Below are 20109 nucleotides of genomic sequence, written 5' to 3'. Positions count from 1 at the left end.
GGGCCTGGCCGCGAGGAGCCTCCGCGCCGCCAGCAGATCATCCACAGCGGCCACTTCATGGTGTCGTCGCCGCACCGCGAGCACCCGCCCAAGAAGGGCTACGATTTCGACACGGTCAACAAGCAGACGTGCCAGACCTACAGCTTCGGCAAGACGAGCTCCTGCCACCTGTCCATCGACGCGTCGCTCACCAAACTCTTCGAGTGCATGACCCTGGCCTACAGGTAGGGACCCGGCGGCGGCCCCGGGCCGGCCCCACCTCTCGAGTGGAGCTTCCCACTTTGACAAAACCAGCGCGGAAGGCTCGGCCGCCAGAGACCTCTGGGCTGCACGCATTCCCATCGGCTCTTGTCCCCTTGGGAGTGTTTATGGGTCTGGGATCCTCGGTGGCAGCGAGAGGGGTCGGTGTCCTGGCCTCTTCCCCTGCCGGCAGTGCTTGGGTTCTTCCGGCTTCACGTTCCCCATCCAGGCCCTCCCTCCCCTCCAGTGTCCCGAGGCCACCGATTTTGGACACGAAAGAGATGTAAATACCGGCTGCACCTTGTGTTGCTCGACCCGCCACCCCTGTCCCCCAGATGCTTTGTGTGCTCCCGGCAGTATACAGCGGTGGTTAGAAGCACCTGTCCAGGGGCGGCCTAAGTGCTGGTTCCAGTAGGTAATGGTTGTGTGAAATCTCGGAGCCTGTTTCCTCCTTTATGAAGAGGGGATGACAGTAGTATCAGCCTCCATTGGCTATTTTGGGGATGGGACGAGGTAGGTAGTGCTTTTATCCCACTGCCTGACACAAAATTAGGTGCTCCTTAAATGTTAGCCACTTACTGTCCCAGCAGAGGGAGGGAGGCGGGGTCTTCTCACATCCACCTTACTGGGACACCCTCTCCCACCTTAGCGGCCAGCCTGGGTGCCTCCTAGGTAGACTTTTGGAACCCCAGCTGTTGGAGGTGCAGTCCGCCCACCTGGCAAGTTGGGAGGTTCTGTGGTCAGCCCTGAAACTTTATATGGAGATGGCATTGTTGAGGGCGGGCATCCCAGGCACCGTCCTGACAAGCGGACCCAGCTCTGGGCAGACATCCCTTTTTCTAAGTCATAGATCTACCTGGCCCTCGTGAGAGAAACTGTCTTTCCAGTCTCTCGTCCTTCTTTGGTGTGCACATTAGGTATTTGTGCCCAGCAGCTTCTGCCTCAGCAACAGAACTTCTCTGGGCCGGCTGCAGTGCAGAGCGGTCAAGTCCTGCACCAGGCTCATGGTAGGATCTCTGCTGAGTGGGGGTGATTGCATTAGTAGCTGGACTGGCTTGGGCCGTCTTAGGTCTGCTCTGTAGGCGGCACGGGAAACGTTTCCTTGGAGGCTCCAGAAACAGCATGAAGAAAAGTAGGTACATGCCCCCCACCCCCCACTCCTTTTTTTGTTTTTGTTTTTGTTTTTTTGGAGCGCCTTTAAACCCAGATACATCCAAGTTAAAACATTACCCATTTACCTAAAGTTAAAACATGGCTCTGGGTGGCATTTTCCCCCACTGGAATAAATGATTAGTCAACTTGTTCTTTTGTTATGTTCCTGAAACAACCCCCCCCACCCCCACCCCATTTCCTCTCTTGAAGGTTTCCCTGGTGGTTTGCTGGCCACATGGCTGCAGTACGTTACCCATGGCTCCCCTCCCATCCCCCTTGCGTGGCATATTGGTCAGGCTCTGCTCCGATTCTCTGGTCTTGCCAGTTTGAGCTGGCACTGAGCCTGTGAAGATGTTCTTTTTTTTTTTGAAATGGAATTGAGATTGCAGCCTTCTGCCCTCTTTTTTAGCCCTGCTTACTCAGTCTCAAAATTTGAGCGCTTCGTTGGAATCAAACCCACCTAGATTGTAGCAGACACCACGAGAGCCTTTTCAAAGAAACCTATAGGTGAAAGACAGGACTGTGTTTTATTAAGAGAACTTAATCCTTTTCTTTATTTTAATATAAACTTATTCATGTACAGGGAGAGAAGGGATGATTATGCAGCAGGAGGCATGGGGTAGAAAGATCTCACCTAAGCTCTGCTAAAGGAAAAATAAACCCGACTTCCGTATGCCCTCAGTTTGGATAACCTACAGGCTTATTATTAAATAACACCAAAGAATTTTAGTAATGGCATTCCCCCCCTCCACTTCTTTCAAAAATATTTTGGCAACTAGCCATTGCTCAGTTAAGTTTCTTGATTGCCAAAGGCACCCTTACCTTGCTCTTCAAGACCTCCAGCCCCGCTGGCTTTGTTGCTTTGCTGTAGTTCCCTGTGCTCAAGTCCTGCCACTGCAGACCCCCAGTGGGTATCTGCCTAGTAATTTCTCATGAAGATACTCTTTGTCTCTCCGTGTGAGGCTGGTTTGATTGCCCCTGAGTTCAGTGGGCCGTGGGGAGCCATGGTACAGGTTGGCAGAGGAATGACTCAAAACCAGTTGTCTGGGCTGTAGCCTCTGGCACAGAATGCCACAGAACAGAAGTGAGTTTCTGACCTCAGCTGTCCTGTTCTGACCACTAGCTGGCTTTCAGAGGAGGGTTGAGATGGGGGCAGGGAGGGAAGCACACTGATCTCACTGGTGGTCTCACTTCCCTTTCCGCGGGGTTCGAGCCCTCACCACTGTTTTCCACGTTTTCTCCTTCTCCTTGGGCCTAGAGGAAGGACACGGCAGGGCCTCCTCTCCTGCAAGACTGTTTCTGGCCTAAGCTCTTTCTAACCTCAGCTTCCTGTCTGTTCCCTGGCCTCTTGATTCTAGCTGCCTAACTCTCCCTGGTACACTCTGTGCTGGCTTTTTTTTTTTTTTTTTTTTTTTTTTTGGTTTCCTGTTCACTGCTGTCTCCCAGCTGTTTCCAGATGAGGTTCAACAGCTCTTTGGGGGAGGAACTAAATGCTGGGGAAGCTGTGGTTATTTTTTCCCCAGTCCTGTGAAGTGGTCCAGGAATTCTGAATAGAATCTGTTCCTGAACATGCAAAGTCTTGAACCCTTAAAAAGTCTTTGGCAAGATTGACTCTGGATGGAAAGATAGGGGGTTTGAGGAGCGGGGACTGTGTGTGAGCGTGCCCAGTGACCTGCCTTAGAATCCATGTCCTTCCCACTCTGTGACGCGAGCCCTGTAGCAAAGGCGTCCTACAGTGTGTGCTCAGTTACTGGGCCATTTTGGAGGGGAAGAAGTTGCCTTTCCCCAAAGCAAGCTTAGGTGATAGATGATGGGGAAAAAAAGCCCATGGTTTACCTTTATCAAGGCCTTCCTGTCTGCCACTGTAAACTGGGAGGGATAAAAATCTCTTGCAGGGTGGATGTGTGGATGAACTGAGATAATGTCTGTGAATGTGTCCAGTAAGAAACAAGAAGAGACTTCACAGGCTGGATCCGATTCTGTGTCCTCAGGTTCCTCCTCTGTAAACTGAAGGAAATAACGTATCTGAGTGGGGTATTTTAGTGTGGCTTCGAAATGCTTGCTTGACAAATGCTAAATAGATGTATTCTTGCTTTGCCCGTGCTTTCCACGGTCCACAATGGAGCTATGGACTCTAGAACATAGTTCATGGTTCTTGTCCTCTTAGCATTTTAAGGAATGCCACACATGTAACTCACACACAGATTCTGAGCACATCTAGTAGATAGCTTTTTGTGGTTGGTTTTGGTTTCACTTCTCTTCCTTTTTATGTAACTCTTTATTGGGGAGCCTAGGTGTGAATGTTTCTGGAGGGTTAGAGGTGTTCTCTTTATGTATTTAGGGATAAGCAGTAGCTTTCTGGACAATGGGTTTCTGCTTAAGTGGATATCTGAAGAGACCTTTAATTTGGACTTGTAAGATAGCCTTGGGATACAAATTTCTAAAATGTACCCCTGTATAAGTATACTCTGTATAGGAACTCTCTGTTCCTAACCCAGGGTGGGAATCTCGGCCAGACTTAAGGAGTAGCACGGTTTAAAGGTTTAGAGCACGGTGAGCTCAAAGTTTTAAGCTTTCAGTAGAGGAACTTTCTAAAGCTAGGTGTGGTAACTAGTTGTAAATGAGCACCATTCACACAAATGACTCAGTTTACTACTCTGCAACCATGCCAAAGATAATAAACAGGTTTTCTTCTTTTGCATTTTTTTTTTTGCAGTTTTTGAGCATTATATAGTGTGCACTGAGGGGCGTGCACTGAGGTGGGAATGAGGGTTACAGAGATGACAAAGGCAGTGTCTGTCCTTGAGGAGCTCAGGAACTAGGGGTGGGGGGTAGATAAACAGACAGTGGTAGAATAATTAGCAAGGGCTGCAACAAAAATTGTGAACCGGCTCTGATGGCAGCACTGAGATTGAGAGTTTATATAATCGCTGTAAGTGTGGATAGTTTCCCCTGACATCAGGGTTAATATTTATCTCCCCTTCCCCATGTTAACTGTCAACAGTTATGGACCATATTCCCCAGCAGGAAGCCCCAGTAATTCTTTTCTCTGCCTTGTTCCCTTAGTGGTCTAGGAGCAGATTTCCTTTTCATGTCGAGGCTGATTGGCTAATTGCCATCCTGATGGAAGGGCAAAGAAGGGCGATAAAATTGGGAAAAGTCTAGGAAACAAGGTTTGGGGTTGTTTGCTAGGGTGGAAGAAGAGACAAGAATTCACACCAACTGGGGCGCCTGGGTGGCTCAGTCGGTTAAGTGCCTGACTTTGGCTCAGGTCACGATCTCATGGTTCATGGGTTCGAGCCCTGCGTCGGTCTCTGTGCTGACAGCCAGCTCAGAGCCTGCAACCTGTTTCAGATTCTGTGTCTCCCTCTTTCTCTGACCCTCCCCTGCTCATACTGTCTCTCTCTCTCTCGCTCGCTCGCTCAGAAATAAAGAAACATTAAAAAAAAAAAAAAGAATTCACAGTAACTGAGCGCTGCTGTGTCCTGGATTCCCTTTACATGATCTTACGCAGCTCTTACAATAGCCTTCTTCGGTGGGTGGTGGTGGAATCCTCATTTTTCATATTAAAAAAATAATCCCCCACCCCAGGTTTAGGAGTTAATTGGCCTTGTTGCTGAGGTAAGGCAGCTTGTCCAGGCCAGTGACTCTGGAACTGAAAAGTTGCCTCCCGCATCTGTTCACAAAAGCCTGTGGTTCTGTTAGGAGGTAAAAGTGCCAGTCCTTCTAAAGTAAGGCCTGTGGAGGGGCACCTGGGTGGCTCAGCTGGTTAAGCGTCTGACTTCGGCTCAGGTCTTGATCTCACAGTTTGGGGGTTCAAGCTCCTCATCGGGCTCTGTGTTGACAGCTCAGGGCCTGGAGCTGCTTCAGATTCTGTGTCTCCCTCTCTCTCTGCCCCTCCCCCATTCATGCTCTGTTTCTCTCTGTCTCAATAATAAATAAACATAAAAAAAATTTTTCTTTAGTTAAAAAAAAAAAAAAGTAAGGCCTGGGGAAACCAAGGTGGGGAAAAGGAATGTCTTGGGCTGCTCCGTGCCCTTCTAATGCTCCGTGCTCTTCACCACCCATGAAATCCTACCCTTCCTTCAAGACTCGGCTCAAGCACTGTTGCCCTGTTAAGGCTTCCCAAAAGGAGTGGACGCCACATTCCTTTGTAAATCCACAACCCTTATTGATTCTGCCCCTGAATCATTATGTAGACCTGACACGCTTGACATGGTTCATGCTGTCTTCACCTTTGACTTTCCCACAGACCCTCGCAATGTCTGGTACATCCTGGGTGATTAAGAAATACATGTGGGATTGAAAAGGGAAGCTCAGGGACCTTGAAGCCAACATCATAAACTTGTCCTTGGTGAACCTATTTATCTTCACTTGTGTAAAGACAAACACAAGCTCTGTGGAACAGGGCTTTAGGGGATGTTAGTAGAGACTGGGACAGCAGGATGAATGCTTTCATTGCGTGGTATTTGTTTTGTGACCCACTTGGACTGTTGATTTATTTATTTATAAATTATTAATCGATTGATTTGTTTTAAAAGTAGGCTCCACACCCAATGTGAGTCTCGAACTCATGGCCCCGAGATCAAGAGTTGCATGCTCTACCAACTGACCCAACCAGGCGCCCCACTAATCAGCTACCTCTAAAATGAGGAAATTACTGTGGGCTATCTGGGTGGGCCTGCTGTAATCACAGAGGTCCATAAAAATAGGAGAGGAAATCGGAGAGAAGCAGAGAGAGAGCAGCAGGAGAAGGCCTGGCCTGATGTCGCTGGCTCTGAAGACGGAGGAGGGGCAGAGTGTGCTGAGGAATGTGGGTGCCTCCAGATGCTGGAAAAGGCAGGAAATATATTCTGCCCTAGAGCTTCAGAGGGAACCCAGCCGTGCCGATATCTTGATTTTAGCCCAGTGAGACCCATGTCAGACTTCTGACCCCTGGAACCTTAAGGTAATAAGTAGGTGGTATTTTTTTGTTGTTGTTTGTTTTGAGAGAGAGAGAGAGAGCATGCGTGTGCACACATGTGCGTGCACACACACGTACATTAGAGTGCAGAGGAGGGCACTCTAAGAGAAAGAGAAGGAGAAAGCAGGCTTCGTGCTGTCAGTGCAGAGCCCGACACAGGGCTCGATCCCGTGAACTGTGCGATCATGACCTGAGCCAGAATTCAGAGTTGGGTGCCTAACCAACTGAGCCCACCCTGGTACCTATAAATAGGTAGCATTTTAAGCCACTCTTTTTTGTGGTCATTTCTTATAGCAGCCATATAGCCTGGTTTGAAATGTTTTTTGAGGTCATGTTTTGAAACACATGACTGAGCTATAAAAAGGCATTTTTAGCTCTTCCTCAACCACAGGAAAGCATAGCAGCTCATTCTCAAGTTTTGTCAATTTAATGCTGGGCGTAGTAGGTGCCAGTTCAGGGGATCTACTGATAGGAGGGCCCTGGTTATATAATGAAAAGTTTGTAAAATGGGTCTTACTTAGCCTTAGTCCTCACTACAGTTGCTAGGAAATTGTAGAAGGTTAATTTTACTTTCTAAAAAAATTTTAGAGCATGAGCAGGAGAGAGAGGGAGAGAGGCCTCACTCTCAGCATGCAGCTGGACGTGGGGCCCTATCTATCCCATGACCCTGGGATCATGACCTGAGTTGGACTCAATTGACCGAGCCACCCAGGCGCCCTAATTTTACTTATTTTTAAGGTGTTATACACTGATGAAAAATTCAGTGTGAGCTCCCATTTCTTGGATATAATATGTGCAGTGCAGACAGCAGACCTCTTAGATGATATTTTCCATTTTTGTTGGAATTCTGTCTATGGTTAGAACTCTAGGCCTGTGTCTTATTTAGGCAGAACTCTTCCAGCTGCATGGAGCAGGGGCCCCTTGTGCTCACCTGTGTGCTAGGGGTTTACTGCAAGGATTGGGAAGGGTGCTGGTAACCTCATGATGATTCCAGGGTTCCTGGCGTTGCCTGAACTAGTGTGGACTGAGCTGGGTTCCTGGCCTCTCTGGGTCCTGTGCCGCGGGGGGCTTGTCCTTCTTTCCTGCTTCATCCCTGTGAAGTGACTCAGCTCTTCTCTCAGCCTCTGTTTTCCTCGCAGTCTTGCTTAGCCTACTGCCAGCTGGCTCGCTCACCCGCAACGCTGTTTCTTCTCTGCATCAGAGCTTCTGCATAAGGGCGCCTGGGGGCTTAGTCGGTTAAGCGCCCGATTCTTGATTTCAATTCAGGTCGTGATCTCATGGTTCATGAGTTTGAGTCCCGCATCAGGCTCTGTGCTGACAGTGTGGAGCCTGCTTGGGATTCTCTCTCTTCCTCTCTGTCTCAAAAATAAATAAGTAAATAAACATTAAAAAAATAAAAGCTTCTGCTTACAGGAGCTTCTGCATGTGCCTGACTAGAGCTCGCCCATGGCCTGTGTTTCACATTCAGACCTTGCTTATAGCTTCCTGTTACTATCAGGGCTGTTTGCCAATTGCTTCACTAAGTTGGCCCCATGGCCCCCAGTTAAAATGTTTGGGGGTGGGGGAGACTACCTGTCCCCTTATTCTTCAAGTAGAATCTCACAGGCCACAGAGCACAAGTCTGGCTCTTTCCTTCTAGAAGTTATTAATCAGGCCTCTGTTGGGTGCCTTGAAGATACAGTAGTAAACAAGGAACATGAGTCATCTCCCCTCATGGAGTTTATATTTTAATAAAGGGAATCGGTAAGCAAATCAGGTTTATATTGTTAGTGCAGTGAAGAAGAACGTAAAACGTGATGAAAGAAGGAAAGTGATGGGGGATGGGAGAGGGTGGGCAGATGCTTTATCCTCCTCATCAGAGAAGCCTTCCGAGGAGGTAACATTTTAGGTTGAGCTGAAACCTGAGCGGTGAGTAGGAGCCAGGCATGGATAGTCACTCCAGGCTGTAGAAGAGCCCAAGGCAAAGGCCCAAGGTGTAATGTACTCGGCACATCGCGGGACTAGAAGGAAGGCCAGCATGGCTAGAATGTGGAGGGTGAGGTGAGTGGTAGAAGATAAGACTCAGAGGCAGGGGCCCTGTTGGTGAGAAGTTAGGATCTTGTGCTCACTGCTCTGGGGGGTGCAGCTTGTCGAGGCCGCTCTGAGGAGACGAGTTGATAGGAGGCAAGAGTAGAAGCTGGGGCACCGCATGGGAGGCTGTGGGGCCTTTCTCAGACTAGAATGGCAGCAGTGGAGGTGGGGAGAACAGGGTGGGTTCAAGGTGGGTTTTGGACTTGCCAATGGATTGGACATGGAGGATTAAAGAAAGACAAACATCTACAACGACTAGGAGGTTTTGGCAGGAACCATGAGGGCTGTCACTGAAACGAGGAAGCTGAGGAAGGCCCAGTGCGCTGCAGTGGCTGAGGACACCGCTGTGCTGTGCACTAAACTTGTCTGCTATGGGTGCCCTGCAACTCAAGCCGTGGGAGGGGCCCCCAGAGGGGCTGCGAGGGGGCTGTCAGTGGAAAGGGCACTGTGGTTGTCCAGCGAGGCGCTCGCCAGAGCAGGCCCCTCATAGCCTTGACCAGTCTTGTAGTCTTGTCCACGCTGCTCCGTCTTACCTCCCAGACCTCTGCTGTGCCTCTCAAGAGGGTCAGATATGGAGGGGAGCCTTTGGACTTTTGAGCTGGCATTTGGGAGGTAGTGTTTTTTCCTGCGAAATATATGCTGTCATATATCCCAAAAGATATTTTTGCTCCGTTGGGCCTGGTTGTAGTAGAGGAATATTGCCTGATCTACACGCCTTGAAGGAACTTCTCCAAATCTAGCATTCTTCATGTGTCTGGGGTTGGACTGCATCACCAGAAAGATCTTCTGGGAAGAGGCAGTGTAGAAGCATAGCTCCAGGAAGGTGTCCAAGATCTGGAAAAACAATTCCAGAAACAGAATTCCTTTCTGTTTGCTTTGGAGTCTCAGAAGTGAACATAAAGAATCTGAGTGGAGCTAAGCAGTGAGAGCTCATAAACCGACAGCAGGGAGAACCAGGCTACGGGTAGAAACAGAGGTTTGGGAGTTTTAGTTGCACTGAAGAAGGAGACCACGAGGTTTAGGTAGCATGGCTTTGCTGTGGGGGAATTGGAGGGTCCGTTCTGAACGCTTGGCACAGCTCCTTCCCTCTGTGGCTTGTGGGCATAGGCAAGAAGATGCCCTCTTTTGGTTTGTCACCGTCAGACAAACTCAGTCATCAAGACAAAAAACAGCTTCTTACGAAGAAAGTAGGGGAATTAACTTAGTTTGTAGATTAAAATTTACCCAATATCCGAGCTTCTAAAAGAGCAGCCTAAAGCACTTTGTCTCGTGCTCATGTGGTAACGGGCCCCTTTGCCTATGGGCTACCTCATTTCCTCCTGAGCAGTGGGACCTGCCTTTATAGCTTGATACAGAACCTTTTAGAGGAAGTTAATTTATAAATCCCTTTTATTTATTTATTGAAATGAAACACTTTCAATGAATTCTTTTTTTTAATGTTTATTTATTTTTGAGACAGAGAGAAACCGAGCATGGGTGGGGGAGGGGCAGAGAGAGAGGGAGACACAGAATCTGAAGCAGACTCCAGGCTCCAAGCTGTCAGCTCAGAGCCCGACGCGGGGCTCGAACCCACGAACCATGAGATCATGACCTGAGCCGAAGTTGGACACTTAACCGGCTGAGCCACCCAGGCGCCCCTCAATGAATTCTTAAAACAACATCTGATTGTATTACTTTGCTATTTTACACGACTCTTTGCTAGTTGAGTAGCAAGCAGGGTCTTTTAAAATGCCTCCTTTGTTCTTTGAATTATTAAACAGGTCTTTCTCTGCCTTGGAGCAGGACTCTTATCTACTTGCGCAGACAAGTTTTGTTGTTTTTTTTCTTTAGCAATACGTTAGTAATAACGTATAATTTATATACAATAGAATGCATTCGTCTTAAGTATACAGTTTATTGATTTGTTAGTCGTGCAGTCATCCCAATCCAGTTTTAGAACTAGCTTCCATCTCCCTCCTGAGGTCTCACCTGTCGTTTTACGTTTGATCCCAGTTCCCACCTTAGCCCCAGACATGCACTGATTGGCTTTCTGTGTCTCTAGATTTGCCTTTTCTGGACATTTCATATAAATGGAATCATGCCATATGTGGCCTTTTATGTCTGGCTTTTTTCACTTAGCATCCTGTTTTCAAGGTTCGTCCACCTGGTAGTATATATCTATCTGAATTTTACTCCTTGCGCTTGCTAAGTAGTGTCCTGTGTATTAACATACTACATTTGTGTATCCATTCATCGACAGACATGTTTTTGAGGGAAACCTAGTACCTTCATCATCTGGGTATTGATTTTCCATTTCCTGTAATAAACTTCTCTTACAGATTGAGATGGGAACTTTCTTCTCAGGTGAGAATAGGAAGTGGCGGGAACGTGGTAGAGGGGTGGTTGAGCTGGGCGCTACAGGACGGTGGTGCCGCTGGCTAGTGACGTATCTCAGCTCGTCCGTGCCAGTGTGTCTCTAACTGGGGGGAGAGAGGCGGGGGGGGGGAATGAGCTTAGACTAGAGCCATAGTTACCAACCTTATTTATCTTCAGTGGCCCTTATGTTTTTGAGAGAGGTTGTTGTAGAAACAATTTGCATTCAGCAATAAAAAAGGTCATTACTGGTATGTGCAAAAACACGATGAACACTGTGTTCAATGAAATAAACCTTCCTCTGAACAGTAGATGTGATTTCATTTACATGAAGTTCTAGAATAGCTGAAACCAAAGTGAAAAAAATCACACCAGTACTTGGCTTCTGAGGGAGGTTGGAGCGGGGACTGACTGGAGGGAGGCACAAGAGAATTTTCCGGGATGGGGGTAATCTTGATAGGGGATTGAGTATATATTTGTCAGAACTCATTGAGCGAGAACAGCACACTTAAAATTTGTACATTTTATTGTATGTGAATCTTACCCAAAACAAAACGAACCATTGACACATGTTGAAGTCTGGCTGATGTTATGCATGCTGATGTGTTAGGGACCAGGTGTACAGACGTCTGCATCTTACTCTGAAGTGCTTTAAGGTAACAGCCCTTAAACCTTCAGTCTCAAGACCCCTTCATGCTCTTAAATATTAGAAACCCCAAAGAGCTTTTGATCATGTGGGGTGTGTCTGTTGACGTTTACCATGTGAGAAATGAAACTGAGAAAACTTTAAAATATTTGTTAAAGCATTAAAAAAAATAATAAACCCATTAGGCGTTAACATAAATAACATTTTTGTAGAAAATGATTGTTTTCTGCAAAAATGAGCAGAGTGACATTGTTCTCCACACTTGCAAACCTCTTCTACCATTCAGCTGATGTTTGGTTTGGAGACAGCTGGCCACCCTCCTCGACTCTCGTCAGCTGCAGTGACACACGTCTGCAGACTGTCACCATACACTCTTGAGAGCGCGAAATGGGAAAAGGAAAATAGCCGCTTAGTATTATTTTGAAAATAGTTTTGCCATCATTGACCCCCCAGAAGGTCCTCAGGGAACCTCAGGCTCTCCAGCTCACTTTGAGAACCATTGCTTAAAAACCAGTAAGGTGGATGGATGGGTAGATGAATTTGTGATGAAGTAAATATATTGAAGTATTAATTGTCGCATACAGGTTGTGGGTTCATGGGTGTGCACCATATAATTTTTCCAATTTTTCTATATATTTGGATTTTTTCTATTGTTTGCAAAATGAGGAAAAATGCATTTCTTTAAAGAATGACCACTATGACTTTATTCATGGGCAAATAAATACTTTTAAAAATATTGAAGACAACTTTTGGAATGGTGTTGTAATGTATGCTGCAACATGAATGTGCCTTAAAAATGTTATCCTAGGGGGGCGCCTGGGTAGCTCAGTCGGTTAAGAGTCCAACTTCGGCTCAGGTCATGATCTCACAGTCTGTGAGTTCAAGCCCCGCATCGGGCTCTGTGCTAACAGCTCAAAGCCTGGAGCCTGCTTCAGATTCTGCGTCTCTCTCTGTGCCCCTCCCCCACTCATGCTGTCTCTATCTCTCATAAATAAATAAACTTAAACATCAACAACAACAACAAATGTTATCCTAGGAGGCCAGACACAAAGAACCACCTGTCACGATCCCATTTATCTGAAATGTGCAGGCAAACTCATAAAACAGAGGAGTGGAGTAGCTGTGGCCATGGAGATGGAAGAGTGGATCCTCACAACTCATGGGTGTGAGGTTTTTGAAGGAGTGATGAGCGTGAGGATTAGAGAATGGTGATGATCATCCACTTGGTGAACGTACTAAAAACTGGTGAACACTTTTATCGTATTTTGTTTTTTATTTTTTAAGATTTTATTTTTAAGTAATCTCTACACCCAACGTGGGGCTTGAACTTACTACCCCAAGATCAAGAGTCTCACACTCCACTAACTCAGCCAGTCAGGCGCCCCGGTGAACATTTTTATTTTTATTCATTTGTTTACTTATTTTTTTCTTTGAATGCCAAGTGTCTTCTGTACTTTATTTTATTATCATCATAGTCTTTGCATCAAGATACATAGCAATGATAGCAAGTTTCTTTCTAAAGCTTAGTAGTAAGTATTAAATACCTTTCCCCATTTTAAGTTTACATTATCCTGCCAAGAAAATTAAAAGTCATGGAAGCCCAAACACACTTCCATGATTAGCCGGGCTACGTAAAAGTTGGTGGCTTTGTTCTTCCTGCTGTAAAAGCAGATCCAGGCCTTAGAAAGATAAGACCAGGTTCTAACTGTTTTTGAAAAGTATGCTGCAAAAATGGATGGCCTGTTATAAGCCAGGTAACCAAGTAAGGATGGGGGTAAGCAAGGGACGTTTTCTTCCAGAAACAGGATTTCTGAAGAGTCCTAATCCATCATTTTTTCCCAAAATGGTTGGAGGAGGGGTAAAATCTCAACATGAGCTTTGAAGTACTGTCTCTGTGAGGGAATGGTAGTTGCCTTGCCAATGAAGGGGACTGCTGAGGCGCGGGCATGGCTAAGTCGGACCATCCCCACCCTCCTCAGCTAGGGAACTAGAGAGTTTATTGCCCGGTGGGCTGAAGCTTGCTTCGTACTGAGTTCTCTAAGAAGTTTCTTCTAGAAACAGACAACTCAGACTCTTCCTCTCATGTCAACAAAGAGGTTATTTGTAAAAGCACTTGGGAAGTTTCTCCTCCACCCCTCAGGTGGGAAGGCTCAGAGAAGGGAGTCATCAGTACAGCCCCCCTCTAGCCCATATTGAAATTCCTGAAGGTTGGAGACCCTATGGAAGTGGACAGAGGCTGCTGCACCACCAGCATGGAAAATTTGATGAGACTGGAACCATGTGTCAGATTTTCCAGGAAAGAAGCGCTCAGGAATTCCAGCAGCCTGAAGGCCAGCTCTGGTGGCATACATCATGGCCGTCAAGAAGAACCAGCCCATCTGGCACACTGTGGTGTCCCTGACAAAGCCCTGAGCAATAGTAAAGTGCATGGTGGGCACAACACCGCTCAAGCCAAGTCCTAGGAACACTCCTGCTCTTGTCTGCCAGTGCTTAGGAGTGGCACACCACTACCACTGTGCCACAGTGGTGGCAGAAGTGCCCGGGACACAGACGATGGACAGGTGGATGAGCTGTGGCTGTGGGGAGCAGTAGAAGGAGTAATAGAGCCAGGGGACAGAGCTCCCCATAATCAGCAGAGCAATCCCTGAATAACCCAGCTTGGAAAAAGTCTGAGAGACTGTCTCTGAATGACAATAGATGGTGTGAAAGAGCCAGGAGAAGCTGAGGCAGAGCACTGCACCCAAAAAGAACATCCCAGAAACCACCTTCTCCTGTAGAAGAGACATGAAGTACATATTTGGTCTGAGCATGGTCAAGATTCCCAAAAAGAGAAACAGCACAAAACCAAGCAGACGGGTCCAGATGTTGCCAGTTTCTGTATGGATGCGGAAAATGCTCTTGAAGCAAGCCCGGTAGGAGGGCATAGGTGGTCCCTGGTCATGTAGCAAGTAGTCATTGTCCTTCGGCCAGGCAGGGCATACATCATATGGGATGACCCTTTAGCATCCCTCCCAGACCTTATATACAAACTCCTCCATCTTCTTCATGGCATGGTGGGCTTGCAGGGGAAGTGTCCATACCGGATCCCCCTCTACCTCTTCCTCCTCCCCTGGGGTTCTGGGTGTGCTTGCTTTTCTTCAGCCTTGGGTGGGTTGACAGTTACTCATTTGCCCTTTTCTTCTAGCAGGGGTCCCAGTTCAGCCAGCTACACTGTGTCTGTTTCCCTGTCACTGGTAGGAGCTCCATTGTCCTGTGCCACCGCAGATCCTATGTGAGAAGACATCTGGCTGGCATCTCAATACCCTGCAGCTTCAGCTTGGGGAAATGTTGGGGGCCTCTCAGCCCCAGGGGACAGAGATCTCCCTTTGATGGTAAACAGGACTGTGGACGGGCTTTGCTGGGGCCCATGGTCCCCAGTGTTACATCCTGTGGCCAAGCACCCCTGGATCTTCGGCTACCCCAGTGAACACTTCTAAAGGAAAAATTTCATGGCTTGAAGATTATGTCACAGTAGAGCTGTCATTTAAACAAATACTTAAAACACTTCTGGTTTTCAACATTATCTTTAGGAAGTCTGACTTGGGAAGCACTGGACTATATATGATCTTCAAGATTTAAATATGTCAGTGTCTAGAAATTTCATAATTCATTATCTTCTACCTCTTCTGTGTATAGTAAATGAGAGAATGGTTGGGAAAATGACCTGCCTCTCCAGCTTGCCCCCTAGCTTGCCAGATCACCGTCTCTTGAGATTATTCTGTTAAGACCTTTTTTCCTGTTAACATTGTATGAGTCAGGGGCTACAAATGCAAGTGCCCACCGGGCCAGGAAGTGACTGAGCCACCTGTAACTTGCATTTTCCTCCTTTTGATAAAGTCATGGCTGCAGAGAAATTTTTTTATTGTGAAAAACCACATAAACATACAACTGCAATTGATATTGCCTCAGTGATGGATGGAAAGGCCATAGGGAGTGGTGGAATGTTCGCTGGGTCTAAGGGTGAGCACCCGCCACTCAGCTTCAGGTGATTCTTCGTATTTGGGAATGTGAGCCCAGTGTTATGAGATTGGGCATATCTGAAAAATTGGAAGAAATCTGAACTAATATGTGAGTTCCACTTTTAAATTTTGCTTCAATTTATAGTTTAATGTCTGAGTTCAAGTATTAGCTATTCTGGGGAGATGGGTTTAGGCTAGGTTAAATCTAGTTTAAAAGTGAGTCTTGCCCAAAGAGATGAAAGAATGTGTTGTGCTCTTTGCCACAGGTCAGCTTCTGGCACAAGGAAAATATTTTTAGTGTTCTAGCTCTTAATGTGTACTTTCTGCCCTGTACTGTGTTTAAAGTCACAGGACCATAATCTTCTGAATATAAAATCTGAGACTGCCTGTTAAACCCCAGAAGTACATCTGTGTCTAGTAGACAGTTACGTTGAGTTAAGAGGAGCTTGGGCAGTTATTTTAAATGATCTTATCTTGGAGGGTTGATTTTCCGTTTTGTGAAATTCTTGAACTAGAAGTTATTCTTAGCTTTATAGTCTATCTCAGACTACACCCCTTGATGCCACCAAACTTTGTTGGGGTGGGGCTGTTTTCATAGGGGGAGTCTGGAGCAAATGAAAGGGATAATTTAACTATAAGTTGATTTGGTTATAGTTGAAACAATATTATAACTTTAAGTTAGACTGAGGAAGCCTATCTCTGGACTCTTGTTTAAAGTTTCTAACCTACACATTTGACCTTACGTTACATGCCTCTGACTTCCCTTCCCCAGTATCAGCGTGCATATGTGCACGTGTATGTGTGTATTTGAGCTGGTTAAGAAAAGAATAGATGCACTCCCTTTAGAATCTTCCGCCTGACACACACAGTCCCACGCAAAGGTACGGCTTGGGCAGCCATCTTGCCTTGGGCATGTTCCTGCTCTCAGATTTCCATCTATTTGATCTGATCTATAAGGGTGTTGGCAAATAGCTTTATGGTTCTTTATGCGAGTAACTTCTGCGTCTAAGCCAGATTGAAATAGAATCTGTATTTATTAGAGGTGTAGTGCTTCTGCTGAGATACATTCTCTGAAAAGTTGGGGAGTTATTCTTTTAGGCTTAACACCTTACTTTTTAAAATTTGACTGTATTTCCAGGCCTCCTTCCAGGAAAAAAAAATCCCACACCCAGAGATAACCACTGTCAATTCCCTAGTGTTTATCCTTCCAGACCTTGTGGGGTTTTGTTTGTTTTTCATTCTTTCTTTCTCCTCTTCCTCATGTCATGATGAGTGTTTTTTTTTTTTTTATTTACTAGATTATGAACACCTTTCTAAGCCCCAAAATATCCATCTATAATTTTTTTAATGGTCGAATGGTATTTCATTGTGTGGATGTACTATTGTTTATTTAATCCCTTTCTCTTGGTTATTGAGAATATTTTGTGGTATTTTTTTGTGTAGCTTTAAGGTGTTTCTGGGCCCTTGTTCTGCTCATCTCTATTACCATACTGCAGGGTGGCTGCTTTCTCTAAAAATGCTCCTCCTCTGTCTCCTCCTTCTTCCTGACAGAAATAACTGTCAACTCTGAGAGTCTCTCAGCAGGACTCCTGAAAAAAGGCGACAGTTGGGATTGTCACATTTGGCGCCCCACCTGCCTGGTCACACCCTGCCAACCCTCGGTAAGGGGGGTGTGGAGGAAGGAGGTGAGCAGGTACTAGCTGAAAAAGCACCCTTTGTTCTGTGCCCTGGGCTGCTGATAGGAAGGCTCCCTGCATTTTCACGTGTGTCCCTACAGCCTGCGGAAGGGCAGGGAACGCAGTGGATGGCATCTGACACACCTGCCGGCAGCGTGCACGCCTGAACTGAGGCCCGAGCTTGCCTGTCTGTGCTGTGCCCTGCTGGTTGACAGACCCCTGAGGCTAGGGCTTCTCAGTGATGTGAACAGGTGAATGCGGTCCCTTAGCTTTTTGTCGTTCCAGAGGCAGGGAGAGCATCGAGTATTAGGAAAGGTTGTAAGTCCCGCTGTGGGTCTGCACCACATATGATGGGGAGCTGTGTGGATGCGTTTCCTTTGAATTACAAAACAAAATGGTGGTATGACTTGGTACATGGAAGGAAGAGCTGACTCAGCTTGCTGGAAAGCAGTCTAAATATTTCTGTCACATCAAGTGCAGAGATGCTGATCTCTGGCTTTGGCAGCTCCACTAGTCAGTTTGATCAGCCGCGGGGTTTCTGTGATTCCGTCTAGCCCACCCCTGCGCTGCTGGCTGAATGTGTGGTGGAGGGGCCGGTTGAAAACATGAGGACCTTGGTTATGTTTGAAAAACTGGATCAGTCATAGGACTCCCTCAGTTCAATGGAAGGGGGAGGCTGCCCCTTGTGGCATCCACGTCCACGTGCCACCTTCTGGGTTAGGGCTCCAGAGCCTGGCCCTCAGCCTCCTAGCACTCCCTCAGGCTGGTCCTCTATTCATTGGACAAGCCTTTAGCTTTGGAACTCTTAATATTTTCCCTCATGAGAGACCTTGACAGAGGCTTTTTTTCCATGGGAAAAAGCCAAAAGCGAGAAACCCAGTTATCTATTCAGCCTCTCTCTTGCCCTTGACATCGTCCTTGTGCAGTATCTGAGAGCAGGTAGGCAGGTGGTGGTGGGGAAACTCACCTGTAGCATGCGTGTCTTCCTGCAGTTGCTTTTTAGAGCAGCCTCCCAGAGACCTCCTGATTACAGTTGAGCTGGCTTGGCCAGCATGTAGCCAGCTGCTTTTTGCCCCATAACTTTGTTTGCTTATATCTTTTTTTTTAGCTGGCTCCTTGGAGCTATGGGTGTGTTTGTACAATGCTTGAGATGATTGCTGCTGATTGGTAAAACATGGATGAAGTGAGCAGGGCTGGGTGTGGTGTGAGAAATACTATAATCTGCTGGTTCCACCCCAGCCCCCTATGAGTTCTTCCCTGCAGAGAGAATTTCTTTCTGTTCCCTGCCCTAGAGGGTCCTGGGGTACAGCTTTCAGGCTCTTGTAAAGCGAGGGGCAGCCACCGCTGCTTGGTAGCTCTAATTGAGGTTGTGGGTATGCCGCCCTTCCAAAATGACTGGAACATTGACCCAGCTGCACTATAGAAACACGACGTTTTAGCCCTTTGTTCTCTGTTGGCTGGGATCACTGGAAATATATCAGTAAGTGAGACTCAAATATGTCCCGGGAGTTCCAGCTCCTGGGTAGGAGGTCCATGGCAGCAAAACAGCCAGCTCCAGTGATGTGTCATCTCTGGATGGCAGCTGGCCTGCCTCTGTTGCGTCACACGGGTTGGCTGCTGTTGGTTCGTCTGTGTACTTTTTTCCCCTCTTTTTTTTTTTGTGTGATGTCTTAAAGTCATGGAGACTAGGGCGCAGAAATTAGGAGGGGAGGGCAGGGTTTTCAGCTGGCTCTTGCTGGCCTGTTGCAGTCTCCTGACAAAGCCATCATTGTTGTGAAGAAAGCACCAGTTGGTTCAGTTTGAATCGCTTCAGTGCTCGGAAACTGGCTGCTTTTCTTCCACCTCAGCCATGTTCCTGGGGGGAGCGGGAGGTCTGCCCGGTCCAGAGGGGAGAACCTGCTTGCCTGTGCCCTCTTGGCCCAGCAGCATCGTAGGCGAGGAGCCACCCGTTCCAGAATAGACGGCTTCCTCCTGGTCAGTGGGCATCCCAGGCCACTCCTGGACCCCAGCCGGGTCGCAGCCATCATGGCCTCCTGGCATGGAGCCTCTGGGAATCAGGCTGCTTGCCCTTGGCCTCAGCTTTGCTTGGCACTCTCCTGCCTTGTACAGGACGCCACCTTCTCTGGCCAGGTTCCCCACCTGCTGTCACTGCTGCCCAGCTGACCTTCACGCTGACATTTTGGCTTGGCGTCTGTCCCTATCATGCGTATGATGCTTCAAGCTACAAAGTTAATCTGAAGAATGAATAATTCCTCTGGCTGGAGTCCCAAACATAGTCCCTCCAAACCGGGAGCAGGAACTCTGTGTTTGGGTTCTTTCTGCTGCTGACTTAAGTGGCACTGGCTCACTTCTACCCCTCATTTAGTTTCACATTTGTGCGGTCAGATTAGTCATATCCAGCTGTGTTTGTGGAAGTGCCAGCCTTAGGAGTGCAGACAGCAGGAACTCACGTGGGGGTGCAGGTAGCTCCCACAGCGTTGAGAAGATCATACTCCATTTCCTCATCCGGTCAGGAACTTAGTTTCTCTGCATGTGCACTGATAGCTCTCCATGCAGTGTGGTTGCAGAGTGGCATTTGAAAAGCTTAGGACAGGGGCGCCTGGGTGGCTTAGTCGGTTGAGCGTCCGACTTTCGCTTGGGTCACGATCTCGCGGTTCGTGGGTTCGGGCCCCGCGTCGGGCTCTGTGCTGACTGCCAGCTCAGAGCCTGGAGCCTGTTTCGGTCTGTGACTCCCTCTCTCTCTGACCCTCCCCTGCTGTCTCTCTCTCTCTCCCCTAGAAATAAATAAAAAAACATTTAAAAAAAAAGAAAAGCTTAGGACAAAGGCAGGGAATGAGACAAAAATTGTTTAAAGACCCGGACCCCAGACAGTCAAGTTAAAGTACTTTTTCTCAAAGACGGAGATGCAAAGGCAGGAGATTATAGGTGATGGACAGAGCCAGGAGACAATGGTCTTGTCATTAGGGTTAGTTCTTACCCAGAGCCGGTCTTGGGAGCCACCTACATGGTCCA

General features: G+C 47.3%; 1 protein-coding gene and 1 pseudogene across 3 annotated transcripts in view; one reads left to right on the top strand and one right to left on the bottom strand.

Moving 5' to 3' along the window:
- Positions 1–7: 7 nt before the first annotated feature.
- MLXIP (MLX interacting protein) overlaps positions 8–20109 on the top strand; it is a 62282-nt gene continuing 42180 nt past the window's right edge. For all 3 annotated transcript variants that reach the window (XM_077748096.1, XM_077748095.1, XM_077748094.1), the window contains exon 1: positions 8–224. In XM_077748096.1, the coding sequence (XP_077604222.1) occupies positions 58–224 (167 nt within the window). In that variant the 5' untranslated portion in view covers positions 8–57. The remainder of the gene's footprint in view (positions 225–20109) is intronic.
- On the bottom strand, positions 13574–14706 carry LOC144218223 (adiponectin receptor protein 1 pseudogene; annotated as a pseudogene).

Source organism: Crocuta crocuta, unplaced genomic scaffold, assembly GCF_008692635.1.
Source record: "Crocuta crocuta isolate KB4526 unplaced genomic scaffold, BGI_CrCroc_1.0 scaffold29, whole genome shotgun sequence".
In the NCBI taxonomy this organism is placed as follows: Eukaryota; Metazoa; Chordata; class Mammalia; order Carnivora; family Hyaenidae; genus Crocuta; species Crocuta crocuta.
The sequence above is the reverse complement of the archived record's forward strand: the minus strand, read 5'-3'. Positions and strand labels throughout refer to the sequence as shown.